Source organism: Canis lupus, chromosome 8 (genome assembly GCF_048164855.1).
Source record: "Canis lupus baileyi chromosome 8, mCanLup2.hap1, whole genome shotgun sequence".
Taxonomy (NCBI): domain Eukaryota; kingdom Metazoa; phylum Chordata; class Mammalia; order Carnivora; family Canidae; genus Canis; species Canis lupus.
In genome coordinates this window covers 20,908,265-20,933,449 of record NC_132845.1, presented here as the reverse complement: position 1 = coordinate 20,933,449, position 25,185 = coordinate 20,908,265, and the positions used below count along the sequence as shown (strand labels likewise).

At 33.8% G+C, this 25,185-nt stretch overlaps 2 protein-coding genes across 16 annotated transcripts in view; one reads left to right on the top strand and one right to left on the bottom strand.

The window, feature by feature from the left end:
• GLMN (glomulin, FKBP associated protein) overlaps positions 1 to 15,702 on the top strand; it is a 47,684-nt gene extending 31,982 nt beyond the window's left edge. For all 3 annotated transcript variants that reach the window (XM_072834489.1, XM_072834488.1, XM_072834490.1), the window contains exons 8-19: positions 318 to 505; positions 2,277 to 2,330; positions 3,710 to 3,740; positions 3,843 to 3,932; positions 5,070 to 5,111; positions 5,553 to 5,626; positions 7,014 to 7,098; positions 7,596 to 7,702; positions 8,422 to 8,485; positions 14,564 to 14,687; positions 15,280 to 15,362; positions 15,463 to 15,702. In XM_072834489.1, the coding sequence (XP_072690590.1) occupies positions 318 to 505; positions 2,277 to 2,330; positions 3,710 to 3,740; positions 3,843 to 3,932; positions 5,070 to 5,111; positions 5,553 to 5,626; positions 7,014 to 7,098; positions 7,596 to 7,702; positions 8,422 to 8,485; positions 14,564 to 14,687; positions 15,280 to 15,362; positions 15,463 to 15,579 (1,059 nt within the window). In that variant the 3' untranslated portion in view covers positions 15,580 to 15,702. The remainder of the gene's footprint in view (positions 1 to 317; positions 506 to 2,276; positions 2,331 to 3,709; positions 3,741 to 3,842; positions 3,933 to 5,069; positions 5,112 to 5,552; positions 5,627 to 7,013; positions 7,099 to 7,595; positions 7,703 to 8,421; positions 8,486 to 14,563; positions 14,688 to 15,279; positions 15,363 to 15,462) is intronic.
• The window catches only part of C8H1orf146 (chromosome 8 C1orf146 homolog), a 58,415-nt gene continuing 35,717 nt past the window's right edge, over positions 2,488 to 25,185 (bottom strand). For 9 of the 13 annotated variants that reach the window (XM_072834492.1, XM_072834491.1, XM_072834497.1 and 6 more), the window contains 4 exons: positions 19,949 to 20,042; positions 17,751 to 17,919; positions 17,291 to 17,369; positions 16,341 to 16,613 (listed from right to left, as the gene is read on the bottom strand). In XM_072834492.1, coding sequence (XP_072690593.1) covers positions 16,479 to 16,613; positions 17,291 to 17,369; positions 17,751 to 17,919; positions 19,949 to 20,042 — 477 coding nt within the window. In that variant the 3' untranslated portion in view covers positions 16,341 to 16,478. Of the gene's footprint in view, positions 2,641 to 9,945; positions 10,039 to 16,340; positions 16,614 to 17,290; positions 17,370 to 17,750; positions 17,920 to 19,948; positions 20,043 to 22,874; positions 22,900 to 25,185 lie in introns of those variants that run through there. The other 4 variants (XM_072834502.1, XM_072834503.1, XM_072834501.1 and 1 more) reach the window with 2 other exon arrangements.

Below are 25,185 nucleotides of genomic sequence, written 5' to 3'. Positions count from 1 at the left end.
TCTCAAGTAGGGCCTGGCCCCTTTTAAAAAGCCTTCTACCTGCTTAAGTCAGGTCCACCAAAGCTAGTCATCATTCTGGATAACCCCAAATTAACTGATTTGGAACCCTAAATATATCTGCAAAAGTCCTCTCACTTTTGTCATAACATAATCTCATTATGGGGTGACATCTTGCCATATTCTGCTGGTTAGAAGCAAGTCCAGCAGGTCCCACCAACACTCAAGGGAAAGGGATTATACAGGATGTGAATATGGCAGGGAGGGTGGGAAGAGCATACTAGAGCCTGCTTGCTATCACTTTTTTATTCATTTCACAGGGCTTTCTATCAGCAATTGGGCATCCTTTCCCCAAAATAATTTTTAATCATGGAAGGAAAAAGAGGACTTGGGACTATCTTGAATTTGAGGAAGAAGAAGACAAACAGTTAGCAGACTCTATGGCTTCTCTGGCCTATCTAGTATTTGTACAGGGCATCAGTATTGATCAGCTTCCAATGGTCTTAAGGTAGGCATTAATATTTGGCTTATTGATGTAATTCTAAAAGGAGTATCAAACTCAATTTCCAGTGTATGTTTATTAATGTACTAATGGATTTTAAATGAAGTATAAACAAAAGCTATTTTTATTAATAATATTATAGGCAATATTATCTGTTAAAGCCAGTAGTACTCAAATATCAAAAAGGTGTTGGCAGGGGAAGGGGGCGTGAAACAGACATGAGGGGGACAAGACCAGAAAGTGTGAAACGGCTTGGTTTTGAAGCTATTAGGATCACCCTGGACTACAAGGGAGAGACCTGGTCAGTCAGTTACCCATGGGATGGTCTAAATTGCCATCATCTTTTAACTGTATTACTCTTGTAATCCTGAGTATTTATATATCCAACCTCAATCCCTTTTAATCCAACTTTTTTCAAAACACTACTTTAAGAGCAGTCCCTAATGAAAACCCTTCAGTGGTTATCTATTGCTCTAAAGTCTAAAAGTCTTCACATGAGACAAACTTATGCATAATTTGGTCCCTGCTTGATGGTTCTGATTCCCCTTTTACCACCTTTTCTCTTGTTTACTATGCTCCAATAACACAGACCTTTTTACGGTTTTTTATTCAAATGTGTTATGAACCTTTCTGCTCTAGGGCCTTTTTATATGCTTAGACCATCTCTAACTTTAAATGTCACTTTATGAGGAAAGCCTTCCTTCATCATCCAAATTAGGTTGACTCTTCCTATTGTAATTATCTTGACCTTGTCCTTCTTTTCTCATAAAGTTTATCCAAATTATTTTTTAAATATATAATTTTATAATATACCTTTTAGATTTTCATACCCATAATAATAAGGATTATGTGTTCTGTCTTTCAGGCCATAGGCATATTTCTTGGTGTACATTTATATATTTATGTATGAATATACCTGGGGATATATTTCTGTGTAAATACTGCAATAATGGCAGTATTCCACTTACATGTTCACCATGTATTAAATAATATGCAGACAACTTTGCATGCATTATCTAATCTTTACGATACTATGAAATAGAGCATTCTCATTTTTCAGATGAAAATAACAGGCTTAGACAAATTAGGATCCAGTCAATATCATACAACTAACTAGTGGGATAGGTGGATTCAAACAGTTCTGTCTGACGCCAGAGCCTGTACTCTTAATCACACTACCACCAAAATGACTTAGGTACATATATTGGTTTGCTAAGTCTGCCATAATAAAATGCCACAAATGAGATAGTCTTAAAAGAAACACATTATCTCATAGTCCTGGAGGATAGAAGTCCAAGGTCAAGGTGTGGGCAGGATTGATTCCTTCATAGGGCTCTGAGGGAGAATCTATTCCTTGCCTGTCCCGTCTGCTGGTGGTTTGCTGGCAATCCTTGACATTCCTTGGCTTGTGGATCTAGCACTCCAATCTACCTTCATGTTCATACAGCGTTCTCTCTGTGTATGTCTGTCCACACTTCCCTTTATTATAAGGATACCATTTGTACTAGATTAGGGCTCACACTAAGGACCTCAGTTTTATCTCCAGAGTAGGGAGGTTCCTATTCTGCCCCTGCCCATCCCAGTTTAAAAAAAAAAAAAAAGGGCAGCCCTATCTCCAAATACAGTCATATGCTGAGGTTCCAGAGGTTAGGATTCCAACATTTCTTTTTTGAGGAGGGCACAATTCAACCCATAATAGTATTTATGTATATAAATTTCTAAAAATATACATGTGATATATACATATAAATATATATATATATGTTGTCTATTTTAGCCCATCGTACCTTTTGCAATTTAACATGGCACATATTGAAGTCTTTTTGCAAAGGTAAGATCATTTAGATGGCATCTCAGAATTAAATAGTGGTATTAAAGTAGTTCTTGTTAAGATGGGGGAGACTACCTTCTCTTTGCCAGACCCTAATTAATTACTCAGTTATTTTATAAGACAGTGATGCAAATATGACACAAAAATGAGTCAGAGGTTTCACAACAAAAATTATCTTTAAATATTAAAATATTGTCTTAAAAGGGAATTTCCAGTCATCTGCTTCTGAGGCTGCTTCTCTTATTTCAAAAGTTGGTAAGTTAAAACACCGCTGTCCCACTGTAGCCTCCTTGATCTAAGAAGAGGTGGTCTGTAAAAGAAATTCATCCATGTTTTTATTCATGGACACAATCTGACTGAATCAAAGGGAAGGAGGTGTCTTGACTCCACCTTTTTGTAACTGAGATTATTAGATTATTGACAGTGATTATATGCAGAAACTTTTCTTACTTGAGGTATTAAGAATGCAAGTCTTTTTCTTTTAAAAAATTGCAAAGTAACAAATATGTATGATTTTTTGAGACATTTAAAAATTTTGCAAAACTATACGCTTTGTGTTTTCTTGTAACATGTTTAAATTATCTCTTGCGATCAATCAGGACCTTTCAGTAGTATATCCTATAGGAACATTAGTGACAGTTTATCAATCCCATCTCTTCCCAGGTGAAGGAAGATTTGTAACATGGCAAATGTCCAAAGCCTCGGCCTACAAGGCAGGAATTTCCAAGGGTCTCCTGGCACAAGTAGTTATTAACTCTGTAAATTTACTGTATTATGTATGTCTTAATGATTTTACATTCTTTTTAGTCTCTGTTATATCCAGTGAGAATATGTATTGATTTGAATCTTAAGTTCTATATTCTTAAGATTTCCAAACTATTTAGTCATTAAACAGAAACAACACTTTTAACTCCTTGCATGGTTAGAATAAGAACTTAGGCCTTAGATAATTTTTTTTTGCCACAAGGCTTAAATATTTAAAAAAGATTATACACCTTAAAAAAATATTACCACAAATGGAAAGCATTTAATTCTTGTATAAAAATAATTGAAAAGATTTTACAGATGTAATCAAGTGGAATACATAGTATCATGTATAATTGATTTCTTATCAATTGCTATGGAAGATCTATTGATTTGTTGCTAGGAAATAAGCCCTGAGAGGGCAGATTTTGGTCAGATTTGGATGTCAGTAGCCAACTCAAAAGACAGATCAAACATGGATTAAGAATTTTGACTAAGTTCTTCAACAAAATTTTTCCTTAATGCATACTTTAAAGTCTTTAAATTTCAATTTTTGCTTTATTTTTCCTAAAACGAAGAATCATTCTAAAGCAATTTAGAAAATCATGTTGATAAATTTTAATATTCTCTTCCAGAACAGAAGAGTCTGTTTTCTCCAAAGGAGTGGTAAGATTTATTTGCAACCATTGTAATTTACACACAATCATTGTCAACAAATATAGTTGTTGATTTTGCTATATGTGTCTCTGCATATATTTTAATCTGTAGGATCTATTGGAGAATGGTTTATTGAGAATAGAAGACAACAGTCTACTTCACCAGTACTTAGAAATCAAGAGCTTTCTTACTGTACCTCAGGTAAGTAAAGTGTGTGTTCTAATCTTGAAATAGCATCTTTCCTATTCTGAACTTAAGTAGGTCTTTTCAGACTCCTTTTCTACTTCCTTCTCCATATCCTTTGAAAACTCTAGTGCCATGTGTCCAGTAAAACTTGCTGTGATGGTGATAGTGTTCTAGCTCTGACACAGTATGAAAGCCACTAGCCACACTGAATACTTGAAATGTGGCTAGAGTTGATTAAGGAACTGAATTTTAAATTTAATTCAATTTAAATTAATTTAAACTTAAATAGCTATATGTGGCTAATGGCTTACCATAGTTGATAGTATAACACCTAGTGAGAAAACATAATTTTCTTCTTTGACACTGTTTCTGTAGGGACCTTGGAAATGAAGCTTTACTTTTCTCATAATTCAAGTCCTAAGGACTCCATTAAGGCGTGCATGGACTCATTACTAGAAAAACATTTTGTTTTTCCCTCCTGTGATTTATTTTACTTTGTACTATTGTTAGTTATCATAGGCAAGTAGGTCGTTATTTATTTATTTATTTTTTGGCAAGTAGGTCTTTAGATGTTGATATAGAAACATGTTTTTCCATTATTTAAAGAGAAAAACATGGCTATTATTATGTTAACACTGATTACTTTTAACAAATGGATTATATTTTTGTGTGTCTGATTTCATTTTTTGCCACTGTAGACAGAATTATAAATTACAATTGACTTCTAAATTTATGCATTGTATCACTCTATTCAGTTTTACTTACAAAATGGATTGTATTTAGCTTCCTTAGATATAATAGTGGAATGAAAGGCTGAGGGAGGGGCACCTGGGTGGCTTGGTTAAGCATCTGCCTTCAGCTCAGGTCATGTTCTCAGACTCCTGGGATCTAGCCCTGCATCTGGCTCCCTGCTCAGTGGGGAGTCTTTGTCTCTCTCTTCCTCTGCCCCTTCCCCCAGCTCATGTTTTCTCTCTCTCTCTCTGAAATAAATAAAATCTTTAAAATTTTAAAGACTCAGGGGAAAATTTACTTAATATTTAAATCTCCTACCTTCACTTCTCTGAAATTTTAGTATCCATCCATCATTGATAGTATAGTTGGCTGTTGTCAGTGTAATCTATTAACATCTGAATTTTATTTTTTAATTTCCAGGGCTTAGTCAAAGTAATGACACTTTGCCCCATTGAGACATTGGTATGTAAATGTTTTGAGACTACATAATAATGAATTGCAGTGAGAAATTTTAATTAATAATTTATAATTGACTCTTGAAGAACACAAGGATTAGGGGTGCTAACCTCCTGCATAGAAAGCCATGTATAACTTTTGACTCCCTAAAGACTTAACTACTAATAGCCTCATATTGACCAGAAACCTTACCAATAACAAAAGAGTTAACATATAGTTTGTATTATATGTATTATATATTGTATGCATATAATAAAGTAAGCTAGAGAAAAGGAAATGTTATTAAAATCTTAAGAAAAAAGTCATAAGGAAAAAACATTTACTATATTGTATTTATCGAAAAAAAATCCACTCATATATGACCTGCACATTTCAAACTTCTGGTGTTCAATAGTCAACTATAATCTTCATTCACTTTATGTAACAATATTACTTGTTTTGTTGTAGAGGAAAAAAAGTTTAGCTATGCTTCAGCTGTATATTAACAAGTTGGATTCACAAGGCAAATACACATTATTTAGGTATGTATCAAGAATGGTTAATTGTCAAGTATATAGTTGATTAAAAACCAAATTAATGCCACTTAATTTTTCTGAATGTTTATAGTATTTATGTTTTACATTGTCAACTCTTCTTGGAAGCCATATTATAATAAATTCTCTTATCCCTATAGGTAGAGAAAGGTTACTCAAATATTATGGATACATATTATTATATACATAATAGTATTTCAGTTCAAATAATTGAAATATTCTAGAGTTTAAAAAGACTAGAGAGAGATTTTAAATAAGAGGTTGATAAGGCTCCTGCTAAAAATTTACATGTCAGTAATCTTATTATTCACTTTGAAATTAACTGGAGTTATAACTTTGATAGGCTATTCACTGTAAGTTAATGGTAGAGATTATTATAGTGCTATTTGAGAGAAAGGATTCTAGCACCTTTCAGAGTTAAAAAGAGGCAGATTTTTGGGATCCCTGGGTGGCGCAGCGGTTTAGTGCCTGCCTTTGGCCCAGGGCGTGATCCTGGAGACCCGGGATCGAATCCCACGTCGGGCTCCCGGTGCATGGAGCCTGCTTCTCCCTCTGCCTGTGTCTCTGCCTCTCTCTCTCTGTCTCTCTGTGTGACTATCATAAATAAATTTAAAAAAAAAAAAAAAAAAAAGCAGATTTTTGTGTAAAGGGCCGTGCATTAAATAGTCTTTGTGCATCACACCACCTCTTAAAACTGTTCAACTTTGTCTTTGTAGTGGGGATGGGGGTGGATGCATTCCAGTAAAAACAAAACAGACACCAGGCTAGATTTGGCCTGCAAACCTTAGTTTGTTGACCTACCTGGTAGTAAATAAAAATGAGTCAAAAAAATAGATTTGGGCAATGTCAGAGTGCCAAGAAGTCCTTTTTGGGTATTGGCCAATACTAGCACCCTTGATTCCATCATCACTTCTATTGATAAGACTTAGACTAGGTTTTATGAAATTTTAATTTGATGAGCTATCTATATCCCTACCAAGAAATCCCCTTTTTTCTCAAGGCAGTCATACTGAGTTTCCTTTCTTTGCAATTAAGTTAATCTAACAAAACTAGTCTAGTTTCATAAGGAGTAATTTTGAGAGTTTTTAGACTGTGATTTGCTATGTCAAGTCATTGCAACTATATGCACAAAAGATTCACATTTGATTTAATAGAAATTTCATGTTGGAAAGAACCAGTTAAAATAGAATTTGCCAGTTAGAGCAATAACCACAAGTGACTTCGCAGTTGGTTGATCACTTTGCTAAATGTCCTTACTGATTTTTGTGTTTCTAGAAGTAACATATGGCCCATATGAATTTGTAAGATTTTCATCATCATTTAGGAATAATGCAGTCCAGGATAAGTTCAAATATATTGTAATTTTGCTTTCAAGGTGCTTATTGAATACAAGTAATCATTCAGGTGTGGAGGCTTTCATTATTCAGAATATCAAAAATCAAATTGATGTGTCATTAAAGGTAAGAGCATAGCTAAGGTGTTGATTATCTTTTTTAATTTGGAGGATATATTTATTCATTTGTAAAATACATTAAGGTGAATTTTGCCCTGTGGACCTTTTCTATATCTAGTATTACGGCATATTTTTCTACTATTTCTGTTTTTTAAAAACCTTAATTTTGAAATTCTGTTAACTGTACATTTAAATTGTATTAATTCTTTGAGCTGAGGACGTGACTTTATTTTGCTCTATATTTCTGAAATATTAATGGAAACTTAAGTCTACTTTGTTTATGAATAGTCATTAATTCCATACTGAAAACAATGCATCAGTGTTTTCAATCTGGCATTTTGTTCCCAGTGTCTAGAAAGAGTGTAAAAGAATGGAAATGAAAGTTTAAAAAATATTTTAAATGTGTAATGTTTATTTTTGTAGTATGAAGGTGTTAGAAATAACACATGAATTTATCAGCTATTATTTAAAACCTTTCCCAATTTTTTTTTTTTTGCTTTTCAGAGAACACATAACAAATGGTTTACAGGCCCACAGCTGATTTCACTTCTAGATTTGGTACTCTTTCTCCCAGAGGGTGCTGAAACTGATTTACTCCAAAACTCAGATAGGTGAGGTGACCCATTACTAAGGTTCACATAGGAAATTCACAATAAAATGTTAAAACCCCCTTTTAGCAAACCTAAACAAATAAGATGTATTTTCCTGTTACATTATGATCTATAGTTAATTCATAAAATTTCATAAAGATTTCCATATTTAAGTAATTAGATGCTTTGCAAAAACAAAATTAAAAACTCTTTCCAAAAGTATGACCAACAGAATGATTGTCTACCTATAATGTGCCCTGCATTCCAATATACAACTTACAGAGATTTGCAACTATAGCATTGGTGACTAAAAACTAAGAATTTCATGGATATAACTTACATAAAAGGCATGTGTTTGGGTTTTATTGTTTTCTAGGACATCATTTTTATATATATAGAACATGTAATTTTATGTTTAGTCTACTAGAGTAGATGATGAGAAGTGGTTGTAAGCTTTTAAAAACAGAATCTGAAAATTCAGGAAGAGATGATACTCTGAAATACTAACGATAACAAGACTCCTTCAGGAGAAAAGAATAGTAATTTTCACAATTGTATATTGTGAACTTGGCGAACAAGAGTGATAATTACTATTCCAAAAGATGTGTTGGGGGAATAGTTTCTAATGGCAAACATAATTATAAAAATACACCCTAGGTTTTAACTTATTTTATTCATTGAAATTGCTGATTATATAAAACCATGCTGTAAGTAACAAATTATTTATTTTTAATTAACAGAATAATGGCTTCATTAAATTTATTGAGATATTTGGTTATCAAAGATAATGAAAAAGACAATCAAGTAAGTGAGTTTTTTTTTTTATAAGAAACAGTATGTTTAAAATGCACAAGTCAATATTTAATATCTTACCCAGCTACAAAGGCTAGGAGAAGTACCAGCAATTATTCTGAAACCTGAAGTCAATTCCCAGGAGCCCTTACCACCTCAGACCTAATTTCCCTTTCCTTTTCCTATCGAACCTCTGCCATCTTGGCTATAAGCATTGCTTAGCCCCGTCAGGTAAGTACATTGCGTCCTAACTAAACTTTTGGAGCGTGCATATGTTTGGATGTCTCGTTCAGTTGCCTCTACCTGTAGGTCATGATTTAAATCTAAGCTATCTAAAATAAAATCATCTGGTAATTTGATATCCCCTCACCAGATATGACTAATTGAACCATTTTCAGCACTAAAATTGAAATCTGTTAACAGGATTTTTGGATAATGTGTAGGAAGTTTTTTGTTTTGTTCTTAATAGTGCATCATTAGAGGTATTGAATGAAGACAAAATTATTTGAGGGACATTTGTCATAAAGTAAAATTAGATTTGCTTTTTATCTGCTTTCTTTCTACCTATTCTAATAATTGCTGTCCCATAATGTATTATCTCTATTAACTGTAACCACCTGAATCACATGTGTTGTTAATCTGGTTTAAGAAAATAATAAAAGAAATGAAAGTATCTTTTCACGGGACTTGAGCTTACAACCCTGAGATCAAACCTCAGCTGAACTCTGATGAAATTAAAAGTTGGAACATTTAACTGACCCAGTCACTCAGGAGCCCCGAGATTTTGACATAAGGATGCCAAAGAGCTTTTTAAAAGAAAACTTACGTAAATCATGATTTGCAGTGAAAAGTTTATATAAGAACAGCAGCTTCCCTCCCTCTTGACTGAATTTAGTAGATTCAGTGATTTAACCTCGTTTATCCTCCTCAGCCAAAAATAGTTATTTGTAATTATTGACTAGCGTTTACTCTGTACAGGGTGCTTATTCTTCCCCAACATCTTATTGTTTAGTTTTCTAAACATATAGCAAAACTGAAGGTAATTTAACAGGGACCACTCCCTGATTTACCCACCACCAAGATGCTACCATTAACATTTTACTCTGCTGTTATCCTGTATCCATCTCTCCACCCTCTATTCACACCAGTGTCTTATTTATGTACCTCATAATAAACTACAAACAGCATAGTTTTCCATAAATATTGCAGCATATATTTTAATAAATGGCTAAATATATCTGTAGTTTTTCTGAGATAAAATTTACATAAAATGAAATGCATAGGTTTTTAAGTGTACATCTCTGAATTTCAATAAATGGATAGATCTGTTACCCAAATTTTATCAAAAATAAAACATTGCTATCATCAGAAGGAAGTTTCCTGTGTCCTTTTTCAACTTTTTAGTTTATTTTTTACTTTTCATAAATAATGTAGGCATTGGAAGGATCTTTAACTTGCACAAGGGCACTTACCTAGTAAGTGGTAGATAGCTATGACCTTAGGCAAAAGCCGGAACCTTTGAATCACAAAGTATCTCCTGACTCCTAGAGGAGCTTCTGGTAAGACTAGAAAAAATAAGTGAAATTCAGCAGCAGTGAAGGTCCTCAGGTTTCAGAAAGGTGTGCTTAAAGTAAGGTGTGAGTTTATTTTTTTAGTAATCAAGAAAGGCCATACCTAGAGATGATCTGATTTGCCTGACAGGAGAAAAAGAATCTTCTTGATTAAAAGTGATAAATTTATTAGGTTGCAACACGGTGTGCTAGAGGGGCAGCAAATGGGCTTCTAGCTAGAGGGCAGACAGAGCAGTTTAGCTTTGTGCAATATCTTTTATTATATGCACAGATGACTCCCTTTTCTTTGGCTCAAACAATTGTATTGTGAAGAAAAGGATATAACCAGTTTATAAAATTGTTTTCCTTTTTAATGGTTTAAAAAATTTCTTGGGAATCATATATTCCAAAGTATTACCAAGCAAGTTGACCATAAGAATTATTATACTGAGATTAGCAAAACAAAACAAAACAAACAAACAAAAAACAGTCCAAAGTGGCAACCTGATTATCTTTGAGGCATCTTAAGAGCCTTTTTGTTCATATCAGAAGCATTTCTCCCAAGTGCAATTAATTATAGTAAGTCATATAGATATGTGACAGGTAAATCTGTGTGCTAGTCCTGCATCGGGCTCCCTGTGAGGAGCCTGCCTCTCCCTCTATGTATCTGCCTTTCTCTGTGTGTCTTTCATAAAAAACTTAAAAAAAAAAACAAAAAAAAAGATTTGAGAATGTGAGCAGGCACATGGGAGGGGGGGTGCACATGAAGGGGCAAGGGGAGAGGGGGGGAGAGAAAGAAGAGTATCTCCAGCAGACTCCCTGCTGAGGAGGGAGCCTGCCATAGAGCTTGATCCCAGGATCCAGAGATTGTGACCTGAGCAAAAATCAAGTCAGATGTTCAACTCAGTAAGCCACCATACCACTACCTATTTTTGACCAGTTAAGCGTGCTGAGATGTGAACTAGTCAGATGAAAAGCTGAGAAGCAATTAGAAAGGTATATAGGAAAATTAAGAATAGGATCATTCAAATATAAAAGAGTGATTCATAATTGAATAATAATCCATTTCTTTTCTTGCTGTTTTGGGGTTGCTGTCAGTTGATTTATTCTTTTCATAAGTCATCTCCCTCTTCACCCTATTTTATTTCTCTTCATCCTGTTACCTAAGTTACAGGCACCTTCTCCCACACTTCAGCTTCACAAAACTATTCTTGAACCTCCATCTCTACTGAAACCAACTTAGTTTTTATACCTAGTGTTCTTTTTGGTAGGTATCTTTATGTATGTAGGTAGGTAGGTATCTTTAAATGTTTCAAATTACAGTAATTCTAATACGCAGCCTATAATAATTTTATCCCTCACCTTCTATCTACTCATATACTTTCCCATCTTCCTGCTTACCCATTTTTGTCCTAGGGTGATATTGTAATAAGAATGAAAGCAGGGTCAAGGGAAACTATGTGAGATTGTAAAGGCCACAAGTATTAGGAATTTTTAAAAACTGAATTATGTAATATGTACAGATATACTTTTCATTTAGGAAAAAACAAGTATCTGACACATATATACAAATATATATATATATATACACAAATACATATAATTCCATATAATCCATATTTTGGGATTTCATTTTTTTAAACATATGCCTTGTGTATTATTTACAGAGACAGATGACTTTAGTTGATAGAAATTCCTTATCCTTATTACAATATTAATAAAGGAAATTATAGAAGTTCTACAGTATTACATCATAAATAGGAATCATGTGCAACTGAGAAGGAAAACTAGGTGTTACTCATTTCCTCCTTTTATTTCATTATCATGGTTGACTATGTATCCTTTGAGAGACCCTTGTCTATTCTGCAGTAAATTTTATTATGTTTTAGAACTGCCTAGTCTTCCTTTTTTGAGATAGGCTACAGTGCGTTTTGAATTATATAGGTCAGCTTTAGAACTGAAAAACTTTAACTACATAAATTAAATCTACTTGAGAAAAATGAAAAGCAAGCATTTGTGGAAACTTCACATTTTTATCCTTATTAAAACTTTTTTTTTAAATTCTTAAGTTACTTTTTCTAGACATTGAAGATAAGAGAAATATTAAAATGATTTTCTTTGTATTTTTTTAAAGATCTAGTAACCTTATTTATTATAAGAGAAAATATTCTGATTTACACAGCTTCTTTGCTCCTGTATGCTTCTCAAATTATCACAGTTCACCATATGAAAAATTTGTGGAATTATGCTGAACAGAATGCACAACAGATTTTCTATAGCCTAATTTTGCCATGTTTTTATTGCCTTATAAGTTTTAGGATTATGGGCTGTGTATTAAAAAAAAAAGTTATGGCCATTAAAAACAACTAAGTCCTTGGAGTGCCTGGGTGACTCAGTTGGTTAAGTGTCCAACCTGAGCCAAGTTTTGGCTCAGGTCATAATCTCAGGGTCGTGAGATGAAAGAAACCCCGTGTTGGGCTCTGCACTCAGCATGGCATCTCTTTGAGATTCTCTCTCCCTCCTCTCTGCTTGCAAGCACACACATGCTCTCTCTCTAAAATAAAATCTTTAAAAACAAAAACAAGGGAGGCCTGGGTGGCTCGGTCGGTTAAACATCTGCCTTCAGCTCATGTTGTGATCTCAGGGTCCTGGGATCCAGCCCTGCATCCTGCTCCCTGCTGAGCAGGGAGTGTACTTCTCTCTCTCTCTGCCCACTGCTCTGCCCCCCATCCCACTCATACTCTTTCAAATAAGTTTTTAAAACTTAAAAAAAAAAAAAAAAACTGAGCTCTTAGTAAAGACCTCCTAGATTTGCACTGTCCAATACAGTAGACAGTAGCCACATCTGAGTATTTAAAATTTGAATTAAAAAATTTTAATTAAAAAACCAGTTTCTCATTGGCATTGGATGGGGCCATTTTTATTTATTTAAAGATTTTATCTATTCATGAGAGACACAGAGAGAGAGAGGCAGAGACACAGGCAGAGGGAGAAGCAGGCTCCACGCAGGGAGCCCGACATGGGACTTGATCCCAGGTCTCCAGGATCATGCCCTGGGCTGAAGGTGGTGCTAAACCACTGGGCCACTGGGGCTGCCTGGATGGGGCCATTTTAGATGATTGTACCTTATCACAGGCTCCTAATCAAAATCACCTGGGTATTTGTTCTCTTATAAATGCAAATTCCCTAAATCTACTCAGTCTCCAAATAAAGCAGAGAAATCTATATTTTTAGCACAGTGAAGTTTGAGAACCCCTGTATAATTATGAATAAAATATATTTTATGAGATTTTTTGTATAAATAATAAAAGATGTTTGTATAAATAATTCAATTTAAAATTGAATAATCAAAAGTTGATTACAAATAGGTTTTCTTTTTTTTTTTTTTAAATATTTTCTTTTTTTTTTTTAATTTTTATTTATTTATTTATGATAGTCACAGAGAGAGAGAGAGAGAGAGGCAGAGACACAGGCAGAGGGAGAAGCAGGCTCCATGCACCGGGAGCCCGATGTGGGATTCGATCCCGGGTCTCCGGGATTGCGCCCTGGGCCAAAGGCAGGCGCCAAACCGCTGCGCCACCCAGGGATCCCACAAATAGGTTTTCAAGTGGTCCACTTCTGGTTAAGAATAATTGGGTTCCTAAGTTTCCCTTTTTTACCTAAAGTATCTTCCTTTGTAAGGAGTACCTGGAAACTTAATAATACTAATGAATTTCTCTTTCCTCCTCTGTCTCATCTCTCTCCCCTACCTTCAACCCTTCCCCTCCCATTTCCCCTTCTTCCTTTTTTTTTTTTTTTAAGATTTTATTTATTTATTCATGAGAGAGAGAGAGAGAGAGAGGCAGAGACATAGACATAGGGAGAAGTAGGCTCCTCAAGGAGCCTAATGTAGGACTCGATCCCAGGACTAGGATCACACCCTGAGCCAAAGGGTCAACCGCTGAGCCATCCAGGTGTCCCCCATTTCCCTTTCTTCCTAATAAAATTAAGACTTTATGACTCTCCTCCTTTAAGTACTATAGGAGGAAATGCTTCTAATATGGATGACAAAAGCAGGTAAAACCTCTGTCTACATTGATCACCAGGAAGTTCATAACAGCTTTGTGTTAGAAATGTTTCCATCAATAGGGAAGGAGAGAATTCTCTAGAACAAGGTCTGTGACAAGGATATCAATTGAAAGGTCATGAGTTGAAGGAATATATAATGTTGTCATTGTAGGGGTGGTTTATGTTTCATCATATAGATTCTCAGATAATTTTCTCATGAGTAAAGCTTGTAAGTTATAGATCTCAAAATCAGGAACTGTCCAAATGATGCATTAATGAGTAGACCATCCAAAGTACATTTTTGTTTTTATTGGTATTCACATAAAATAACTAGATGTAATAATGAATGTATTATTAAACAGTAAACTATATTGGAAGGCAAGGATCAGATTTTATTTTTATTTCTCCAACTTTCAACATGTGTTTAATAATAATAGGCAATCAAAAAATGTTGAACCTAATAACTAATTCTTTCATTAATTCTTTTGAACAGACCGGATTATGGACAGAACTTGCAAAGATTGAGAATAATTTCTTAAAGCCACTCCATACAGGACTTAATATGTCAAAAGCACATTATGAAGCAGAAATTAAGAATAGCCAAGAAAATAGCCAAGGTTGGTAATATGCAATTTCATTTTTGGTTAGGTCTAAAAATTAGTTAAGTTTTAGAACTGTCAGTTATATTCAAAATAAAGAACTTTTAAATGTCACACTTGTTTATTTTGTAACAAACAAGGAACCATGAAAGTTATTTTATGTGTAATTAAAATGATTTTTAGCAGATCTGTAAGCCAGTTAACAATGAAATTGAGTTAACAAAGATTTAAACCAATTTGAAGCATATTCTGGTTTAAAACCAGGTTAAAATAAAAATTCTGATTAAAAATCTAACTGTATTATAAGTATTTCTGTTTGGCTATTATACTAACTTGGGTATGGCTCTGTCCATCCTCACTCTCAAGTAAATCTGTACAAATTATGAAAAAGAGTCTTAGATGCAGAATTACTTTTTAAAGTCATTAAGCAATTCTATAATAATCTGCTCTTTTCCGTATAGCTATGGAGTATTTCTTATAGGCATTACCAGAAATATTGTTTTAGTGTAATGGGTATAATAATGAAAGTTGCTTAAAAATTGATTATTGAAATCTGAGAGTTGTTTTTAATGGTTAAATGTGATACATGATTTTTTTTCTTCTCTTACAGAAGTCCAGAAGTCTAAAGATCTTTGTTCTGTAACTGTAGGTGGAGAAGAGATCCCTAATATGCCTCCTGAAATGCAGCTTAAGGTAGATCTGAAATTTTCCTAAGCTATATCCAGCTGAAGACTTTTCTTTTTTTTGCTTTAACGCAACATTAATGTAACATTAATTTTCGTTGGCACTGCAGGTCCTACATTCAGCTCTTTTCACATTTGATTTGATTGAAAGTGTTCTGGCTCGAGTAGAAGAACTCATTGAAATAAAAACAAAGTCTACCACTGAAGAAAATATTGGGATAAAGTGAAACTTCCATTTCCTAAATAAAAACTAGTAAAATACTGTATTTTCCATTTTGATTATTTAATACCTTTATAAAAACTTTTCTGTAAAATACTGCTAGAAAAATAAATGTAGCTTTTCTCATTTATTGGTTTCTGTGATGACACATTAAGGACCAGTAGTATTCTTTGGTTTTAAAAAGATTATCTACGTGGTAAATAATGCCCATATATATATTCTAGATCCTACTGTTGAAAATCCAATACAAACTAATAATTTTGTATTATAATCTCATAAAATGAAGTTGTATTGCCTTCATTCATATAGCTATACTGATTTATAAATACATTGATATACTTTATGTTCCAGTTAGATGCTATATTTTAGAACTCTTGGTGTCAAATAGGGTATCACAGCACTGTAAAAGTATACAGAGGTTTTCAGTAGGCCAGTTGGCTGATTGTCTCAATTCTCCTTTCTTTTCCTACCTCAGGAAGAGTCTTAGGGGGCAGAATCCCATCACCACCCCTCTAGCAGCAGTTATAATATGAAAGCATCTGCAAAGATTAATTTTAGAAATACTGGCAGCCCTTGTGGAATAGCTAAAAAGTGTATGTGACTTTTCCTTTTCTAAGGGACTAGTTAGAAAATGCTGTGTTTTTATTTTGTAGTAAATATTTGTCCATCCAACTTAGTTTGTATCACTAAGAAACTGCATCTGAGTTTTATAATATATGTATGTACCAATTTTTTCTAAACGTTATTAAAGGGATTACTCAACAAAACTGAAGATAAAATCATTTTTAATCATATACATTTTATTATTTTAAATTTTTAAAAATCTTTAAAGTAAATATATTTGAACATTATAATTAAGTCTAATTATTTTAACATTATTCCTAAAGAAATTAAGCAATTGATACACTAATTTAGGTTAAATGGATCACTACTCAGTTTTAACTTTTGAAGTGTTTTCCAAACAGGACTTTGCTCAATGATGTAAGCCTCAGTTGTTATCATTCTATAGCAGATCCTATCTGTGTATGGTTTGGAGGCAGTCTGTAAAAAGTTATAAACATGGAACATTATTTATAGAAATAAGTTATTTTTACAGGGTCATATAAAAAATAAATTTTCACATACTCTAAGTATCAAATCACCTTCTTTGTGCTAAATACTATGTTTGTGTTACTTGAGTAATAGAAAAATACTGGTCTTTGTCTTTAGGAATTTCCAAAAAGCCAAAAATAAACTTTAAGAATTGCTTTAATGGAGATCTGTTCCAAGTATAAGAATAAGAAACACCTAACTCTGCCTAGGGCCCATTTCATAGGGGAAGACAAATGAAAAGACCATGAAAAGATGGTGGGCAACTTGTGAACATTATCCTATAAAATCGTATGTTTTGCACTTTGACAGTTCTTGACTACAGCCTGATCAATAATTATATTTTAGAACTTGAAGGAAGATTTAAGAAGCCAGTAGGGCCAACACAATGTATATATGCCAAATGCTCTTTTGGGCTAAAATTAGTCATTCTTGCTACTGAAAGTAAAACTGAGAAGATGAGAGGGCTGAGTTCAGGCTTCAAAGAGCTGCATGCTGAAAGAGCAACTTCTCTGAGGGGAAAAGGGGCAGAGTATTTGTTAATCCTGCTCAAGTGGGTGTGCCTTTTGAAGTCAAGAACCTTAAAATCCATGAGTGCTATGTATGTGTCATTTTTCTAGATGACTCACCTTAGCTATAGTGCACATAAGATTAATAGCATTTACTGTGTTGTGTACTGGAAGTATCCGTAAGTTACTACCCAGGAATCTGAAAAATAATTTGTAAATAGATCATATAACTTACACAGATAGCTGTTAAGCGGAAAGGAGAGAGAAACCTTATATTCATTTATTTATTCACGCCCTGCCCTATTCCACAGAGGTATGATATGGCTTTATAGCCAGAATTTAATAGACTAAAGAGTATTCACTTTTTTTTGGTCTCGAAGGAAAATCTAAGAAATCAGCATGAACTCTGAAATTTGTCACCCTGAATCTTGAAATAGCCATTAGGCCCACATTTTATGAAATATGACAAGTTAACATTATAATGTTTATCTTATGACAAAACATAACTCACCTGCTTAAAAGAATTAAGAACTAAAGTAAAAACAATGTGATTTAAGTCTGTAGTACTATTCTTCTATACCTTTGCTGAATCCTGAACATCAGTTTCCATTCCTCAGGCCCATGGAGGGCAGCAGACAGAACCAAAAAACTCTTTTGGTGAATATTAATAAACTTCTCAATTTTGGCTAGAAATATTTCTTCAGCTGATATAAAGCATTCTTTAGCATCCATCAATAAAAATGCAACTCCTAGGAAAAGTAAGCACAATATAAAACATCACTTTGTTATAATAATCAATTTTTTTTTGTAAACTCAGTAGAATCAACAAAAATAGCTATAGTATAGGTCTAAGTGTCCAAGACCTAAACCTAGAAGGAACAAAGTTACTATAACAAAATTCCTATGTTACAAAACGATTTAGGTAATTCTTTGAAGTGCTCTATATAAAAAGATGGCTTATTCTAAAGGAAAAAGCTTTTTTGGTCAGTAACAATTTTCAAACTAAGGCACTGAACACAAAGTAATGCCTGATTTTAGTTGGGTTTTTTTTTGTATATTATAATGATTTTTTTAAAGCTGGAAATCAAAAATAAGCTTTCAACTATTTCTTGGAGAAACCTTTGTAGAGAACATTATTATATAAATTAAAACACTCAGATATCTAGGATTTTTGAAACTGTATCAGGCCCATAAGAATAGTCCTGAAGGGAAATTTGATCTAATTATAGTTCTTTATTATTATTTTTTAAGATTTTATTTATTTATTCATGACAGACACACAGAGAAAGAGAGGCAGAGACACAGGCAGAGGGAGAAGCAGGCTCCATGTAGGGAGCCTGATGTGGGGTCTCCAGGATGATACCCCACTGGGCCATCAGGGCTGCCCTAATTATAGCTCTTTAAAAGAGAAGAAAGAAAAGAAAAAAAAATAATAGAAGAAAGACAACCTGAGGAAAGTGATAGTATGTTAATTGAGTGAACTTGGGCAATGTATATAAACCTCTCTGAACCTAAGTTCTACCATCTGTAAGAATGTAACAATAATTCTTTCATAGGTTTGTTGAGAAGATTAAATAAGATACTGGAGGGAAAAAATAAGATCCTGGGTATGAAGTGGCGAAGGGACATAGAAGACATTCAAAAACATTTCACTCCCTATTCAATCAGGAAGGATGACTTTGAAGTTTGAGGTTAGACCACCTTCAGACTGGAGTTTCATTTCTAGGAGCTTTTGGAAGTTGCCTGTCTTCCAAAACCTCTGCTAGAGTTACCAGTCTATCTATCTGCAACCCTCCTGATAAAATCCTTTACTTCCACCTCTTTTATCATTTTAGTCATTTCCTTACCACAAACCTACGCTTTGTGCTGCCCCAGCCTTCTCATATCCTGATCTAATTCCTTCTTGTATTTTTTTTGCCCATGACAATTACATAGTTTATGATTTTTAAAAAAGATTTTATTTATTCATGAGAGATAGAGAGAGAGAGAGGCAGAGACACAGGCAGAGGGAGAAGCAGGGAGCCTGATGTGGGACTCGATCCTGGGTCTCCAGGATCATGCCCTGGGCTGAAGGTGGCACTACACTGTTGAGCCACCTAGGCTGCCCCTAGTTTTATGACTTGAGGAACTTCTATTTGTCTCTATTCAGTTCTTTTCTTTTAGTATTTGTTTATATCAGCAAACTCTTGTACAAAATCCTGAAAAAACATTCTCTCTTGTTTTTATATATGGCTTTTGACCAATGTTGTGATGTTGGCCTCTTTGTTAATACTGGTAGTATTTTAAGTCCTAACTGTTGGAGAGAGAGTTTTGTTCTAGTTCTATTTGCATTGTAGTTCCAAAGCAAGTTTTTACCGTCCTCTACCAGATTTCACTGGTTCAGCTTTAGTTCAACAATTTTTGTTTCTTTAGAGAGGAAGCAGGGGAGGGGCAGAGGGAGAGGGAGAAAGAGAATCTTAAGCAGGCTCCATGCCCAGCGCAGAGCCAGTGCAGTGCTTGATCTCACAACACTGAGATCATGACCGGAGCTGAACTCCAGAATCAGTCACTTAACTGACTGAGCCACCAAGGTGCCCCCAACAATTATAATCTAAAAAGGAATGCATGTTGTAGTTGGCCATATGTATTACTTTTGCAGCAGTAATAAAGTTTTATACATTTACCTCTCCCAAAAGATAATACCTTAAGCTTATTACCTGGTTAACTGAACTACCACTATTAGAATTTATACTGACATATTTTATTAAAAACTTAAGACAGTTAGCAAATATACTGTACCAGAAAGAGAAAATATAATTGATCCATTTTCCACTGAATCTGAATACCGAATCTTGTGGCTTTGATTTTCTAGGGCAGTTGCAACTTCGTAACTCTAAAAAAAATTTTTTTCAGAAACAAAAATTTAAGACATGCTTAGAATGAATGATTTTTTATTAAAGCTAATGAAAAAATTAAGTTTAATAGCTTCTTTTATAACTATACTCTTTAAATATTTGATCATCAAAGGAGACAGTAAATGTGCTCTCCAGTGGGGGGGAAAACACTTTTAAAAAGCACAAATATTCAGTTCTACTGAAACACACTGTGTTTGGAAATGAATTGTGCACTAGTTATGTTACTTAGGGATAGAAACTAAGGACAGTATTAAAGAACTAAACTATAAGAAACAGACCAAATGCACACTTCATTTAAAAACTTGGAGATGAAAAAAAAATAAAAACTTGGAAATGGATTCTGATATGCTAATGAAATCTGGAAGGTGAGTCGTGGTGAGTTTCTTACATGGTTCACAATATCACGAAGTGCCAGATATACAGACCACAAGGAGACAACCAATTCTCCAATTCATTTGTGTACATTACAGTTACTTTTATACTTTGTAAAAAAAAAAAAATACATATATATTTATTTTAGAGAGTGCACATAGGGTGTCAGCAGGGAGGTGGCCAGAGGGAGAGAATCTCAAGCAGACGCCCTATTGAGCATGGAGTCCTACATGGGGCTCATTCTCACAACCCTGAAATCATGATCAAGACATATAACTGAGCTACCCAGGCACCCTTTTTTATACTTTTAAAATGTTTTAAGCCTTATATAAGTCAGAAAGCATGTATGAACACAGCCAACAGGGCTTCTATTTTAAACACCATTTCAAAAATCATTTCACTGCCTATTCTATCCAAGTAATTACTTAGATAATTTTATCTAAGCCACTGAGATATAAGTGGTTATTAGTATTTCCTGACTGGTTACAACTCAAGCTGGTTATTCTCCAAGTAGACAAAAATCCTTTAGGTACATTTATATTTTGCTTTAGAACATGTTTATTTTAAGTACACAGGCTGGAAGTGTATATAAAATATATGCTTCCTTTCTTTCCTAAAGAGTTTTTTTGTGCCAAACAGATCCTGATCTGGAGTACAACTATGGCTCTTCCCATGAGTTTTCTTCTGCTGTTTTAAAATTATACATTGATTCCAGCAATGGCAGACTAAGTAATTTAGGCCAAACCTCCTGCTGAGGCAACTAGAAAAGCTGGACAATTTTAAAAACCTGCTTGAATGCACCAGAGAGCTAACAGGATAGTGAAAAATTATAAGGCCAAAATATATAGAAATTCAGAGATACGAGACCAGCATTTAGGCCACCTCTTCCCTAAGGGCATCTGCCATTTCAGAAAGAGATGAGAGGCTGAACATGGCTTTTGACAAAAGTAGAACAGCTCTCACAGGGACTACAGTCAAGCTTCAGACAATTTCAATCCCTGAAATTGTCTTTAGGTGATACTGTATTACTATTGCTCCCAAGCACCTTGCAGAAGCACTCTCAATCAGGTTTTCTCATATGAACTACAAAGAAAATTATTTGAGTGACTATTTTTTCACTTCACACATCAAGTACCATTCTACATATAGTTCATTTATTACATACAATAGGTGCTTTAGGACTTGGATTGCCAGATTTAGCAAATATAACACCCAGGTGAATCTGAGTTTCAGATAAACAACATAATTTTTTAGTATAAGTATGTCCCATACAATATTTGGGATATAATTCTACCAAATTCATTGCTTACCGAAAACCCAAATGTTGTAACTGAATGTCCTGTATTTTATGTGGCAACCCTTAGGGCTTTGGGGGGTTTTAATTCCCTTGTAAAATTAAGACTTCTTAGAAGAATGGAACACTACTCTAGGTCTCAAGTTATTTCTACAATTTTTCAAAAACAAATTCCAACACAATAAAAAAAAAAAATCAGACATACCAAGAGACGAAATTACTTGAAAGAGAACTATGAGAAGCAACAGGCAATAGAAACAGACTCACAGGGGATGTTTACATACAGTGAAGTTTCATCAGATACATATCTTAAAATAGTGATGTTTATTATGTTCAAGGAGATGAAAGACACAATTGAGAATTCTGGCAAGAAAACAAACTATAAAAGGATGTAACAGATGTGAAAGTCAGGAAAGCTTCATAAAGTGAGGTAAATCTTTAAAGTGGAAAGGAGGGCAGCCCCGGTGGCACAGCGGTTTAGCGCCGCCTGCAGCCCAGGGTGTGTCTCTCATGAATAAATAAATAAAATCTTTAAAAAAAAATAAAGTGGAAAGGAGTTTTTTAAGCAGGCAAGTGAAGTTTTGAAAAAGACAAATGTGAGAAGATCATGGACAGAAAGAGTAAAGGCAAAGGCATTCAGACCCAAAAGTTTGTTGTGTGTAAGGTGTACATGAATCAGTTAATTTGGAGATGGTATTAGGAATAAATGTTGGCATCACTAAGGACCCATGTATGCCATGTTAATGAATTTCAATCATAGGGTATCAGTAGCTAAACCTTATTGAGTATATAATAATGTAAAAAGGCTTGTCAAATCACTATACACCTGGAAACTAATGCAACATCATGTGTCAACTATACTTCAATTAAAAATAATCAGTTTAAAAAATCATACTCTATTTCAGGTGCCAACTAAAAGAATTATAATAAAAATAAAGTAATAAAGATAAAAGTAGAAAGTACTGAATTAAGAAAAAGCCAAATTCAAGAGTTAATTTTTCAAAATAACCGGGAGCTAACAAGACTAGATTTTCCAAAGCATGTTTCATGAAATATAAATCCCACAAGATATTAAAAGATGTTCCTTGTATTCAAATAATAATGGGAAACAGTGAGTATTGTCTCCTTTTGAGGAAATACTTACCATGCATTTAAGCATAAGAAAAGCTCTGAAAAAAAAAAAAAAAAAGAAAAGAAAAACTCTGAAAAGTAGTGCAGTAAACAACAACAAAAAAACTTGGATAAATTTGTTGATACAAGCATTCCAAATACAATCCAATACTTATTTCTACAAATTTAACACCTATTAATGTTCTGTAAAACTAGTATTCTACCAAATCTACTTATAAGAAAGGAAATGAAATGGGAAAGGGTACTCAGTAAGTAATACAGAGTTTATTAGGAAATTTAAGAGAATGTCAATATGAAAATTTGAATCAAAAAATGATAATTTCATAAATTTCAACTTAACAAATTTAACCATATCTGTGACTTAGGTAAATTTTTAAAAAATATATAATTTCTGAAAACAGACTCATAGTATAAAACTTAATAGAGCAAAACTCACAGAAACCACACGTTTTCTACATTTCATAAAAAATTGTCAGCATAGAAAATTTAACAGAAAAGCTTTTATCTTCACTAATAATTTCCACACTATATTACTTCATAGATATCAACAAAAGAAATGAAAAAAGAAGTATGGAAAAGGAAAAAAATACAAATCATTAGTAAATAAGGATTCAAAAATAAAATATTAGAGAACAAAATTTTAAGAGAATATGAAAGAAAAATCCAAAATGATCACCTAGTTTAATCAAGAAATGCAAACGTTAGGGGATGCCTTGGGTGGCTCAGTGGTTTAGCGCCTGCCTTTGGCCCAGGGCATAACCTTGGAGTCCTGGGATCAAGTCTTACATCAGGCTCCCTGCATGGAGCCTGCTTCTCCCCCCTGCCTGTGTCTCTGCCTCTCTCTCTCTCTCTCTCTCTCTCTCTCTGTGTCTCTCATGAATAAATAAATGAAATCTTTTTAAAAAATAAATTTAAAATTTTAAAAGAAATGCAAAGATTAGTCATTTAAGTTCTCAACAGATAACAAAAAACAATGCATTTGAAAAATTATACACCTATTTCTGATTAACAGAACAACTTTATTAAGCTTAGATGAATATTAACACAATAAATATTTTATAGTAACAGGTACATCATATATAATAAAACAATGGAAGTATTCCCATTAAAATCAGAAACACTTTTAGATACTTTGGCCACAGCAAAAGACCATAAGATAAAAATAAGAGATATAGCTGTCAGAAATTGTAATCACAAATTATGACTGCCTCTCTTGAAAATCCAATAGAATCAACTGATGATCGTATTATGAAAATGCAATAAGGTGATTAAAAATAAATTACCACAAATTCAAAAGTTTCTACTTATTGGGACACCTGGGTGGTTCAGTGGTTAGGCGCCTGCTTCAGCTCAGGGCATGACCCCAGAGTCCCAGGATTGAGTCCCACATTGGACTCCCAGCATGGAGCCTGCTTCTCTCTCTCTGCCTGTGTCTCTGCCTATCTCTGCGTCTTTCATGAATAGATAAAATCTTTAAAAAAAAAAAAAAGAAGTTTCTACTTACAGATTGAAAACATGGGGAAACTATATTCCAAAACAGCAACAAAACATCAACTATCTAGGGTACTTAAAACGAAATAGGAACAATATGAAGAAAATTTTAAAAAATCATACCTGAGGAAAAAAAAAGACTTGGAAAAAAATAATGATGTATCTTATATGTTCAAAGGATGGTAAGAAAATTTTTTCTCCTCATTTAATAAGTTAGTTAAATTCTAATCAAAAGTGTAATGATTGAACTTTTTTTTTCTTTTTAACTTAAAGGGATACCGATGTTCATCTAGAATAAAGTTTGCAAACTTTCTCAGTAGAAGGTCAGATAATAAATATTTTAAGCTTTTCAGGTAGCATACGATCTCTGTGACAGAGATCCTACGCAACCTTTTTTTGTTCTTTTCTTCCCTGCTTCCCTCCTTCTCTTCTTTCCCCCTCCCTCCTTCCTTTTGCCCCTCCTTCTTCCTGTTTCCCTCACTCCCTCCTTCTCTTTCTCTTTGTTTCTTTCTTTCTCATAAGCCTTGAAAAATGTGAAAACCATGCTTAACTAACTGGCTTGGTAATAACACACTGTAGGCCAGGACACAGACCATAGTTTTATGATTCCCTAACTGAGATGAATAAACATGTTTTAGAAACACAGGAATAGTATGGAAGGAACATGTCTAAATTTTAAGGTATATCACTCAACTACAATGAATTTAAAAATTAAAGGTGTGGTAATGATTCAATATTTAAGATACAAATCCACTGAATACAACAGGATCAGATTCAAAAGCATATAATTACTTGTATGTGAGCATATGTACAAATGTATGTAACACATCTTG